Raw genomic sequence first — 12,218 nt, forward strand, 5'->3', positions numbered from 1 at the left:
TAAAATTTATTTTTATAAAAAATATAATATACTTAATTATTTTTCTTAATTCTAATGATTTAGTCTTTTTGTTTCTTATAAAAAAGACTTAAGAGAGTATTAAATGTTAATTTATTTTATACTTACTCCACGTCAAATTTAATGTAACCAACAATAATTTACCGAGTTCATTATTCACTAATTATAGATCGACTAAAGCCCGTAAATAATTTTATCCTTGTATATTTTCTTTCTTTTTTTAGAAATTGAGTTATAATATATACTGTATTTCAATTGTCAAAAATATTTTCAGCAAATACTACTAGATGGTTTTTTTGTCTTCACTATAAGAAAAATTTAGGGCATGTCATACGTTTTAACGAAAGATGAATTAAACTTATAACTTTTTACCTTCTATGATAAAATTATTTAATAAAGAAGGCATAAACAATAAAGAATTCTAGAAGTAAGGTGAAGGTTAGAATGTAGTGTAAGCGGGAAAAAGATACAACACCAATTTTTGTTGTGTGTTGTTTAGTATTTTATGAACAAACAAGGAACGAAAGTTACGTGTTATAATTATGGGACGTGTGAACGAAGAAAGACGCGTAATATAGAGACAATCAAGCATGATCACATGCATGAATTTTTCAAAACTTAGAGAAAAATAATAATAAGTATATATTAAAGTTGGAAGATGCTAGGAAAGACAAGATACTCATGCAATGTGCTGTTTAATTTCTGGAATAGGTGGCTGGTGGGACCCTTTCATGTGGGCATTCATCTCTATAATATACACTGTTGTTTAATCCTTTGTCTTGTAGGTGTTTCTGAGTTAATATGGATTAAAGGTGTTGCATAGGGAGATTCCTAAAACTTAGGTGCTGATAGTTAGGATCATGAATAGAAGTAGATGAATATATAATAATTGCATAACTGGCACAAAATCTTATTGGCATTTTTTAACTACTGCATCATTGTTTGCTTCAACCATGCCAACCACCAGCTGCCAATCCACTTGAACACAAAAACTTGTATTGATGGCTTTTTTTAACCATTCTTCGTTGTTGGACTTTTTCCTCATGGACTATGTTTATGAACAGTTTATTATTTGATATAATTTAACTGCTTAACTATTTGTATAATGGATAATACACACATGGTTATAGAAAAGTGAGCATGCATGGTTTCTTGTAGAATTAGATTGTTATTTTCTATCTGTATACAGAAGGTGGAAAAAAACTTGGTTTATTAATTAAATAGAGACTATAGATTTTAAATATACTTAATTAAATTGTCTTATGTTAAGATAATCAAAATATTATAGTTTAATCAGTGATTTCTAAACAAAGGAAAAAGTTATTGGAAAGATTAAACGAATATTTTAAAAATAATGGTAATGTTTTATGAAAAATAAAATAAAATAAAAATCATACCGAAAATCTTTTGGGCAAATCTGAGCCAATTTAATGTAACGTATGCTTAGATTGATTTTAGGTCCGGCAAAAATGTTAAGAATGAATTTTATATAAATAGGTAAAAAAATACTAAGAGTATATTTGATTTCTATTTTAAAAAAAGTTTTTTATTTTAAAAAATAAAATATAGTACAAATATATATTATATTTTTAAAAACAAAAATTGTTTTTAAAATAGAAATTAAACATGTTCTAAATCATATTTTTTTAATGTCGACTATTTTTTTAACTTAAGTTAAACAGATAAAATTTATAATATGTATCACGTAAGTTTTTCACTTTTGTTTTTTAATTACACGTGGCTTAAAATTTAACATGTAGTTTTGTTTTGAATACCTCAATTCCAAAGTTTCTTTATTTCTTTATTTTGGTCTGAAACTGTGAAAAAGGAAAACAAAAAGAGACAAATAAAAGTTAGATAAAATTAATAATTTAATTATCTAATTTTTTATTTGTTTTTATTTAATTTTAATCTTGTTTTATAATTATTTTAAGTAAATACTTATAAGTAAAAAATAAAAAATATATTTTTATAAATTCAAATTAATATATATTCCTTTATTTTTTAATAGGTCTTTTATTTATGTAACTTAATGTGTTAATTTAGTTATTGAAAAATATTTTTTTACAAATACTTCTTTAGAAGTTTACTTGTAATTTGTGCTGGAATGATAAATAACGGGATAATAAAAATTAAAAGGTAAAACTCAATAAAAGAATAATAGAATTAAAGTATTAAATTTGCTTAAAATTTATCATAATATATATTTTTTGGTCATGTCGGAATTTGATTTACGACATGGTAGGCTGTTCATTTTCATATTGACGACCGAAAATATAAACCCAACGAAAAGCAAAAATCATACTCACATATTAAAGCCCATTAGTCTACGAGCTATGTGGATTTGGATCCACTCGGCTAAGTGGATAATCTTTTAACAAACAAATTCTTTTAAATAAGATATATATAATTATATATTAGTCACTAATTTCTTATTAAAAGGTACGTATACTTTTATAAAAAAAATAAATTAAGAAGTTTATATAATTTAAATTTTTTAATGACTAACATTTTTCAATAAATATTATGAGATATCAATAAATAAATTGACTACTATTAATTAGTGGGGCTCTTATTATCACACACAAGTAATGTGAAACTTCAATATATAAAATTTCTCTTATTATTATTTTAACTTTTCAAGTAAGATGATTTTACCGTCTATCGATTTTTTTAATCTACATTTTAATATTTTCTTTTGACATAGTGTAGGACCATTTTTTTTTCAATCAAATCGAATTTTTTTTTGCAATTTATATTTTAGTTTTTATTTTAATATTTAATCATAATAAGTTAATAACTCAATCTTTAATTACGTTACTTATTTTGTAATAACTGTATTTATTTAATATTATACTTTAAAATTATTTGATTCTTTTTATAATGATTTTTTTATAAGTCTTATTTTTTTAGAAATATATTAATCTTTATATAAATAAAAACAAAGTAGTCTAAAGACTTTTTCCTTACTCAAATTGAGAATATTTCATAATCTACATTTTGCATTTCATTCACTATAAATTAACGATATAATTGTTAATTAAATTAATTGATTTTTAATTATCATAGGTTCTCAATATTATACCTTAATACACATTTCAAGTTTGAAACCTTTTTAAAACTACAGTTTTTACAATTCTTTTATTTTGTAAGTATTTTATGTATTAAAATATAAACGTGATATAATATAATAATATTTGTTTGCAGTTTAATTAAAGTAGACATCGAAATCCCTTCAATTAAAGAAGTATGGTAGGATTTTCCTATTCTTAACTTTTTGTTTTACCAAGTTAAAAAACGACTAATGAGTGTTTTTGATGAACTTATTAATCATTTGAATAAAGAAGAAAAATTCAAAATTATTTTTTATTACTTTTTTAATTCCTAAAAAGAAAGTCTTACAAATTTAGGGTCAGCATCACATATTCTGATGGTTTATGAGGAAAAGGTAAATTGACTGATTGTAATTACCATCACACTCATATTTAATATATTAATATCTCTCTCTCAATCTTTTATTCCTTTTGAAAATATTACTTTTGATTGCACTGTGAATCCATTTGTCGGTTTATGGTCCCTGTTAAATTGGAAACAGAAACTAAAGGCATTTGAGAAAGACAAGGAATAGGAACTCATTCTCCCAAGGCTGCATGCACTCTAAGATGAATTTAGATGGATTAAAGATTATCATTGAAGTAAATGCAACCACCTTTAATATATAATGTTTTTTAACAGTATATTTTTCATACATAAAGCTAGGAATCACACGTTGATGAAAGGGGCAATTCTGTTGCTAACATATGATTTTATTTTTAATAAGCAAGAGGGAACTAAATATAAATTGCAGTTGCAGTAACACGGTTTTAGGGCGGGAAATAAAACGATGAGAGCGTTAAGAGCAGTGCTTCAGCTTCATACTTTTACAACTCGGGTTTCGCTATCATCTTCTCTCTTTCTTCGCGGTACTCTCTCTCTCTCTCTCTCTCTCTCTCTATTGCAATTGCATTTTGGTAATTCATGACGAGTTTCTGATTCAGGGAATTATACTACTTCGCTGCTCAAGAGCTTATCGTTGGATACAAATAGAACCTTCGCTGATAAGTGTCGAGTGAGAAAAATATGGACTTCCACTCCTCTTTGTATGGGAAGGCGTTCCAGCAAAATTGCTGGGAGAAAGGTCATTCTTAATTTCTCTTTTAATTTGTTTGGGTATGCATTGCATGCTACCTATTTGATGAAAGTTTTGTGACATGTTTCATTTATTCTAACCCCATATCTCAAATATCCCAACTACTGCTCTAGTTAGTTTGATATTAACTGTTATTGGAACAGGAAGCCCAAGATGCAAAGAAGGCAAAACTATACTCAAGGATTGGAAAGGAAGTTGTGTCTGCGTATGTTCTTCCTTATCTAACAAGTAGCTTTTATGTTGCATCGGTTATATCACTGTTACTAATGGTACAAAGTTATTTTGAGGTGACAAGGGTATTTAGAAATTCAAACTTCTAATGCCCAAGCTTTAATGATGCAAATAAATTGCGTGCTCATCCTTTATCTTTTTTAGGTTTTTCTTTACTGCGTGCAGGATTGATGCCTGATTTTCCTGAAATTTAACATTTATCTATTCTGTAATCCATATTGGTTCAAACTAGAGGAGTTTGTTAACATCTTCATTTTCTTTATTAAAGAAACTTAATGTGCATGACATTCATCATGCTGAATGGCAGTGTAAAGAAAGGTGGTCCAAATATTACATCCAATTCAGTTTTGGCTGCTGTACTTGAGAAAGCCAAGGAGCTTGATGTGCCTAAAGATATTGTTGAGCGCAACATCAAGAGAGCTTCTGAAAAAGGACAAGAGGCTTACATCGAGAAAATCTATGAGGTTGGTAGAAAACTACTTATAATTTGATTGCTAAAGGGAAACATATGTTTGTGATGTAGAACTTCATTGTGGACAGATTTTGATTATCTCCTCTTTCTAAAGAACAATGCAGTGTCATGTTTTGAGAGAGAAACATAAACATTCTTGTGTAGATACACACCATTACTAGGAGTTCACCAATGTTACATAGAAGTAGTTTGTTTTTCCTCTATTTAAAATGACACTGGCATGCTTTGAAGGTAAAGGAAAGAAACCAAATCCATTCTGGACAATTGGATATTGCAAATAACTTTCAGGTTCCACTGCCATTATTAATTATGGTACCTTAACATCTCAAATATCTGTTTGGGCTGAGTGTAAGTAATTTTATTACTTTTGTACATGGATGTATGGGCAAAATCAGTTTACAACCGATCCTCACTTGTAATCATAAATTAAAATCTTTACCTGTTTTAGAAAAGGATTAGCTACTAAGAAAACAATTTTACTTGTTGCATTTTTTCTCACAAAGTTAATTTTGGCCAACATTCCTGAAAATAATAATCAATCTTCCACAAATTATTACTTCATTACTAATTATTCCAGAATACATTTTTCTTAAAATGATTCATCCTGGTTATCCAAACAATCATTATATTTGGCAGATTGAGATATTTAACGGTTTTAAGGACAAAATTTGTTTGCTATTATTATTTGCTCAATTCTTAGCTGTAAGATTTAAACAGGAATTAGGTAAAACAGTTTTGGGTGCAGGGGAAAAAATGGATTCAATTGGGTAAATGGTTCTAGTTAATAGATGGGACCCAGCCCAGCTGCCTGGGAATGGATCACTTATTTGTTTGGGCCTATCCTTGGGTGCTAAGTACCTCTCTCACCCAGTGGTTTTTTCCTGTTGATTTATATTTAATTCTTGTCCTACTGCATTTACCCCTCAGGTTTATGGTTATGGTGGAGTTAGTATGGTGGTTGAGGTATCGACTGATAAGGTACATCGTTCTGTGGCAAAGATTAGAGAAGTGTTAAAAGACTATGGTGGAAAGATGGCGGATTCTGGATCTGTAACGTTTAAGTTTAGACGTGTTCGGGTAGTAAATGTTAAAGTCACCAATGCTGACAAAGATCAGCTGCTTACCATTGCTTTAGATGCTGGAGCTGAGGATGTAATTGAACCTCCAACTTATGAAGATGACACTGAAGAGGATAGGTCAGAAAGGTAATGCTCTGATTTTTATTATTGTGTTTCTTAGTTTCAATCAAATTTCTTGTCTTCATATGAAAAGATTTATGACATTTTTATTCTTGTCTCTTTCCTCTGTCTTCAAAATAGTAGTCCCGGCCTTCTGGGGCATTTACTTGGTCTTGGTGCAGGAAACCTGGAACCAAATATGATGAAATCATATATTTTACTAAAAAAAAATAAAAATAAAATCAAAACCACTCTTACCAATTATTGAAGAATACAATGCTAGTCTGAGCAAAAGCATTACTGCATAATGTAGCTGACTTGAGTGGTCTGTTGTACAATCTTAGATTGAATTTATGTGTGGTCCACAATCAACATACATGGACGAAACACATTATCTATAATTGAGAGAGCTCCAACACCAACCCAAGCTTCATAATACCCTTTGATTTGAGTAATGAACTTTATGCATAACTGTGGAAGTTGATTATCTGCATTGAAACCCAAACTTTTGGTAGCTGTAACATATTCCAACCTTTACTGTTCTATTCGGTTACAGCTTCACAACAATGAGTGGAGGGCAAAACATTGTAGTTTGCCTACTAGAATTGATTTTATTTCATTTTGTCAGGTATTATAAAATTGTAGGTTCTTCAGATAACTATTCATCTATACTATCTAAGCTGCGGGAGGAGGGCATAGATTTTGAGCCTGACAATGGTTCTGAGCTTCTTCCAACTACCACTGTTCAGGTTTGTTTCTGTTGGCTATTGCATATGCTGTTTCATTTCTTGGATTTTCGTTTTTCTTTTCTTCCTTCTCTCCTTTTGGTTTTACATAGCATACAAATTTCATCAAGCAAGCCTGCTAAAGGTGTAAGTACAATTTTGTAAAATGACATTGGGAATTGTCTTTTCATGACTCACTTTTATGTTTTTCTGGATGTATTGCATTTTTACAGCTTTCCATTTGTAGACACACATTTCCTTTTCAGGAAGCTTTCTTGAACTCTTGAAGAGTATGAATAGTGTTTCTAACAATTGTTTCTGGATTCACGTTATATAAACCACCCCTATTTTTGTCCTGGGCCTTCATTTCTGATCTGTTTGGATAGAGGGAAAGAAAAATTTAAATCTTTACATTCATCTCCCCTGCCCCCAACTATTAGCCAACTGGAGCATTAGTGATGGTACATTCTTGAGTTGAGGATTAGCCAAAAGGTTATCAAAGTTTCATTTTATGAGAAGTTCAGAATTTAATTGAAAATAGTAAAGAACTATTTGGATTTCCTGAATATTTTTTAAAGAAAGAAATGGTGATGTAAATTGCTTACCGCCCTAATCCTCTGAATTGGCTGTAGATGGCACAGCCTTTGCATTTTTGGCATGTGTAAACTAACTAATGCATCTAAACAACAGTGCTACTCTATCCTTTAATTCAAGTTTGTGGAGGCAGGGAAAATGGCCGACTCCATGGATACCAATATTATGCTTCTCCATGGATACCAATATTATGCTTGCATTGTAGCTTTTATTTGTTCATGATTATTAGTTATCTACATTCTCTGGTCAAATGGAAGTCGTTCCACTTGAGGCTTGAGAAATCTGCATTCTCTTTCTCTTGTCCAGTTTCAGAATTCATTACTTGTAGCCTTGAACTCATGTTGTGAATAGACAAATCCCAAGGCAATCAAATCAACCTCAAGCCCTTTTCATACTTTGTGAGGATGAGATTGTTCATCCCATCAACTGTTTGAGCATGTCTTTGTTGTATGTTGATGATGATTATAAAAGTATTTAACGTCTACATTCTACTTTGGAAAGTTATTCTACTACTTTTTCTATATAAAAAGGGATTGCCTATTCCTTCTTTTTAATTAGAAAACAATGGGGCCAGGAGAAACCTGTTTGAGTTACTCTTGATTTTCCAGGTAGACGATGAGGCTATGGACTTGAACAAGGAACTCATGAGCAAATTACTTGAGCTTGACGATGTTGATGCTGTTTATATTGATCAGAAATAGTCATCTATATATCTTTAAATGCTATTCAGCGGACAACTCAAGGTTATTCTTCGACACTGGGAGTTTACATCACATTATGTACCTGATCTATTTGCAAAATTCATAGGGGGTTCAAAAAATAATTGGGGATTCCTCAGCTGAGAAAGTTTGTAGATCTGACACATGCACGGTCGTGTCTGATTTTTTATTTTATTTTTTGGTGAGGGTGGCCAGAGGCATCTTTCTGGGAGGTCGTCTTACAAGACAAACAGACAAAGTCCAATAATAATAAGTTTTGTTAAGATGCGTCTTTTATACGAAAGCAACCTAGGAAGGCAATAACCATTACAAGTCAGACCATGCAGAAGAGTTGGTTTCTAGTTATAAATATGGCGCATTCTGGATGTTTCTTTGAAATGACAAAACTGTCCAATTGCTAAAACCAAATTGGTTTGTCTTGAATCTGGGTATCAAGTTTCGTGAGATGCCTTATCCGAGTAGTCCAGAAAACTCTTATGTTCCAAACATCATTCCCTGGCTGATTTATGTTCTTACTAATAAAACATGGTCAGGTGATGGCGCAGCACTTAATGTTTTAACAATATACTTTTGGATTATGTGTAAAACGATCTTATTTTGAATAAGGATGGTAGTCATAGATCTGAGAAGAATTGAAATTACTCATTGATTAATACATAAGTACAGTGTACGAATGCTGAAGGAAAGACGAAGTCCGTAATTGCTACGTAATTTATCATTCACGTACGTACATCATGGATCACTATCTACGTGAGCTCATAGTATTTTGTTGCATAATATATTGTACAGGTGTAATGCTTGAGTAGTTTCTTTTGAGAAGATTTGGTTTTATAGCACAGTCATTAGCCATACTGTTACTCTTTTGGTACCCAGCATCCATGCAACCCATATGGAAGTCCATAAGGGAACTTGGCCCTAGCAATCTCTTCAAAGGTGGAACCATCTAACAACAAAGCAAATCCTTCTCCATTTTTCTCACTGACTATGGAAATAACCACGCCTGCCATGAGAGAAAGTAAGGTTAGAAGCTATATATAGACCAAATGTAATGAACAAGAAGGAGCTGACAAAAGGCTAGCACAGGCTTGAATTATAAGAGTTCTAACCATCATCTTCCTCTGTTGCTCCTGGTCGTGCCACAAAGAGTGGTTCTGAGGGCACAGAACCTTCTTCATGCCAGTTCTTTGCCTTTTTCAATTCAAAATCAATCTGCATATTGCATATCAAACCACCTTTAACCAAATATATATATAGGTAACCAAAGATATTCCGGACATAAATTTATAAAACTTGAAATATAAATAAAACCTTGGTGAGGGTGTTGGGAAAGTTACAAGGGCGCTTTGCTCCACAAGCATAGGCATATCTGTATTTCTTTCCTAAATAATTAGGGTTTATGCTGCACATATCTGTCCCTCTACCATGTTCATTTGGGTCCAATGCTGCTTCTAATGTTCCATATGGACTTCCATCTAGTGGTATTCTGAACCGACCAACCCTGTTGATCAAAATATTCAACAAACTATGCTTTTAGATTATTTTCATTCACATATATAAATGACCTTTCCGGAGGAAATACTAAGATAATGTAAATATCAAATACCTAGCATCTGGTAGAACATCCTCGCCATTAAATGAGCGAAGGTTCTGCAACCTAAGCTTATCAAGAATGGCAGTATCTGAATTGTGCTCACAACAGTCAGCAATAATTGCCTTCACCCTCCCATCTTCATCTTCCTCCTCATATGCATTTATGAAATGGAAAGTAACAAAGAGAGGCACTTCCACACTTGCCACCTTCCAAATCACACAACCAAAAATCAATTATACACACATCTATCACTGATTAACAAAATCATTAAAGTTCACACACACAGAAAATTAATCACCAAAACACAGCATATCAATATATCATATATAGATAAATCTCAAATACAATATTAGATATTATTAGTACCATTCTTTGGTGAGTGTCGATGTCTAATGCCAACCTATAATATATTAGTTATCGAAGTAATACTCAAATTTTAAACACAGAATAACACACAAAAAAATGATATTAAAGATATAAGCAACTAGGTTACTTACAATCTTTCCACTAGTCTTGCACATAACATGCATAAACGCTTTGGACTGAGGGTGCCACTCAAACTTGTACAAGGGTGTGGGTTCAGCCTTGAGCAAATTCTGAGCACAGTACCTCAACGGCATTTCAGGCACAATAACATAATGTTGAGTAACGGGGAAAGAATGGACCCAACCGGGTGCTGGGCCGCCCCGACAATTGACCCGCCCAATAACCCTTCTCTCATTGGTGCCAGGTTCCATCCTCACCACCAAATACCCTGGTTTCACTAAATCAGGTAACAAAGTCAAAAACTCCTTATCCGTCACAATGGGGTGTGCAGAGTGAATAAGACCCCCCAACGAATCACTATACTCAAATTTCCCAATCGTGTCCAACGTCTCAGGCTCTATCAGTATCGACCCTTTTTGAGTCTCCGTCAAACAAACCACCCTCCCGTCGCCGAGCTTCACCACGCCGGTGTTCGCATTGTCGGTGAGTGAAGCGCCGGAGAACAAGCTTGCAAGTTCTCCCACGTAGGCCAAGAAGTTCGCTGCCTTAGGCACTTCGGAGAATTCACGGTAACAGATTTTCTGGTTCTTCTTTGCGGCTTGGTAGGCCTGAGATTCGACTTGCCGGTGGCCGGCGATCAATCGGCCGTTCTCGAAGTGGAGCTTGACGAGGGTGGCGTAACCGTCGAAGAGGTGCCTGAAGTTGTAGTTACCTATGTGCCACATGCCTGGCCCATTCCTTAGGTACGTTCCTTTCTGCATGTAATTATTCATATTTATTTGTTTTTGTTTATTTATTCAGATGATCTAGCTGTACATTTTAATTATGCAGATCTATACATGTTATATATAAATATTTATCGTAGCAAACGAAAATGATGGACTTGATGACGCACGTCGTGTGTATCTGGTATCGTAGAATATACCAATTCATGATGAGTATAAATATTCAAAGATTAAAATTAAAATGATTTTGACACCGACTTTATTATTTTTTTAATTAGTTAAAATATACCTTATTGGTTTTTCATTCTGACACGTGATAGGGGGTACGATATATTTCGCGAAGGATATCAATAGCTTTATTATTTTATTTTATTTGTATTTTACAATGAACGGTGTAGCCCCAAGAGGAAAAATAAAATAAAATAAAACAGGTTTTTCTTTTGCGAAAAGAAGATTTCCTCTTGTTTTTCACTTTGTTTTGTAGTTTATACGAGAGTGAAGTGCAAGGTTATAAGATTTAAGTAATGATTATTGCATGTTAATCTTTATAATTATGCATAAACATGTGTATATGATAGATAATTCATGACCATTAAATATGATCATGAGGACTTACCAGCCATAGTGGTATTTGTCCCTGAACAAGCAACTCTCCTTCCCATCTCTCTTGTTGAATACTAGTCCATGCAACATGGTGGTGGCGGCCGCCGGTGGTCCCTGGCCGTTCCTCCGGTGGTGGTGGAGCAATCATAGGTAATGGACTTGCAACATTTGCAAGAGTTAAGTCTCTAATATTGCGCTGGCCTATGAAGATGCTTTTGTTTTGAAATGAAAACCTGTCTTTGATGTTATCAGAAGCAACCATAGTTGGCCATGAAATGGAATTTCTTATAGAAGGTGAGGCTGTGAAAGCCATGGAAATGGAGTCTTGTGGATTTGGAGAGAGAGGAGAGCGTAGAAATAAGAGGAAAATGGAAGGTGTGTTTGGTTTGAAGTGATGAGTGATGAGTGATGCAATATTTATAGGAGAGTGTTGGGACATGAATTGATCTGTGAACATGTAATTTTAGATGCTGTGCTTGCTTTGTGGGAATCTTGGATTGGTGGAAATCCTTTTCACTACGAGACATGGCTTGTTCTTTTCTCCAGCCCTTACTCCTATAAATTTAATTATGATTAATCTTTTATTAATTTCATCAAGAACAGAGAGAGGGAAAAGTTAGGAAAAATATTATTTATATTTATTTTTCAGGTTTAAAATAGGTCAAGAGAAGAAATTAAAGCAAAAAT

The 12,218-nt window shown here is 32.6% G+C and overlaps 2 protein-coding genes across 4 annotated transcripts; one reads left to right on the forward strand and one right to left on the reverse strand.

Annotated features, from left to right (window-relative positions):
- The first annotated feature begins 3,572 nt into the window (after nucleotides 1-3,572).
- On the forward strand, nucleotides 3,573-8,748 carry LOC113865654 (probable transcriptional regulatory protein At2g25830). 3 transcript variants are annotated; one of them, XM_027500357.1, is made up of 8 exons: nucleotides 3,573-3,713; nucleotides 3,866-3,980; nucleotides 4,044-4,195; nucleotides 4,351-4,412; nucleotides 4,746-4,902; nucleotides 5,838-6,115; nucleotides 6,717-6,837; nucleotides 8,016-8,748. In XM_027500357.1, the coding sequence occupies exons 2-8, from the start codon at nucleotides 3,902-3,904 to the stop codon at nucleotides 8,106-8,108; spliced, it is 942 nt and encodes a 313-aa protein (XP_027356158.1). In that variant the 5' UTR covers nucleotides 3,573-3,713; nucleotides 3,866-3,901; the 3' UTR covers nucleotides 8,109-8,748. The 3 variants fall into 3 exon arrangements, with proteins under 3 accessions (XP_027356158.1, XP_027356156.1, XP_027356157.1); XM_027500355.1 differs by having other exon boundaries at nucleotides 4,056-4,195; nucleotides 4,707-4,902; XM_027500356.1 differs by having other exon boundaries at nucleotides 4,056-4,195.
- Nucleotides 8,749-8,980: 232 nt separating this feature from the next.
- On the reverse strand, nucleotides 8,981-11,844 carry LOC113865831 (carotenoid cleavage dioxygenase 8 homolog B, chloroplastic). Its single transcript, XM_027500605.1, has 6 exons — nucleotides 11,545-11,844; nucleotides 10,215-10,958; nucleotides 9,730-9,923; nucleotides 9,435-9,624; nucleotides 9,233-9,335; nucleotides 8,981-9,126 (listed from the first exon to the last, which is right to left on the reverse strand). The coding sequence occupies exons 1-6, from the start codon at nucleotides 11,842-11,844 to the stop codon at nucleotides 8,981-8,983; spliced, it is 1,677 nt and encodes a 558-aa protein (XP_027356406.1).
- Nucleotides 11,845-12,218: the final 374 nt, after the last annotated feature.

The sequence above is a fragment of the Abrus precatorius genome, unplaced genomic scaffold, assembly GCF_003935025.1.
Source record: "Abrus precatorius isolate BTA unplaced genomic scaffold, Abrus_2018 Scaffold4, whole genome shotgun sequence".
NCBI lineage: Eukaryota > Viridiplantae > Streptophyta > Magnoliopsida > Fabales > Fabaceae > Abrus > Abrus precatorius.

Excerpts from the sequence above, each read along its gene's own strand:
- LOC113865831 (XM_027500605.1), bottom strand. The coding sequence starts at position 11,844 with ATGGCTTTCACAGCCTCACCTTCTATAAGAAATTCCATTTCATGGCCA. Across the intron at positions 10,959-11,544 it reads GACAAATACCACTATGGCTG|AAAGGAACGTACCTAAGGAA; the intron begins GTAAGTCCTCAT and ends AATTACATGCAG. Across the intron at positions 9,127-9,232 it reads AGCAACAGAGGAAGATGATG|GCGTGGTTATTTCCATAGTC; the intron begins GTTAGAACTCTT and ends CTCTCATGGCAG.
- LOC113865654 (XM_027500355.1), top strand. The coding sequence starts at position 3,902 with ATGAGAGCGTTAAGAGCAGTGCTTCAGCTTCATACTTTTACAACTCGG. Across the intron at positions 4,196-4,350 it reads GCAAAATTGCTGGGAGAAAG|GAAGCCCAAGATGCAAAGAA; the intron begins GTCATTCTTAAT and ends TTATTGGAACAG. Across the intron at positions 4,903-5,837 it reads ACATCGAGAAAATCTATGAG|GTTTATGGTTATGGTGGAGT; the intron begins GTTGGTAGAAAA and ends TTTACCCCTCAG.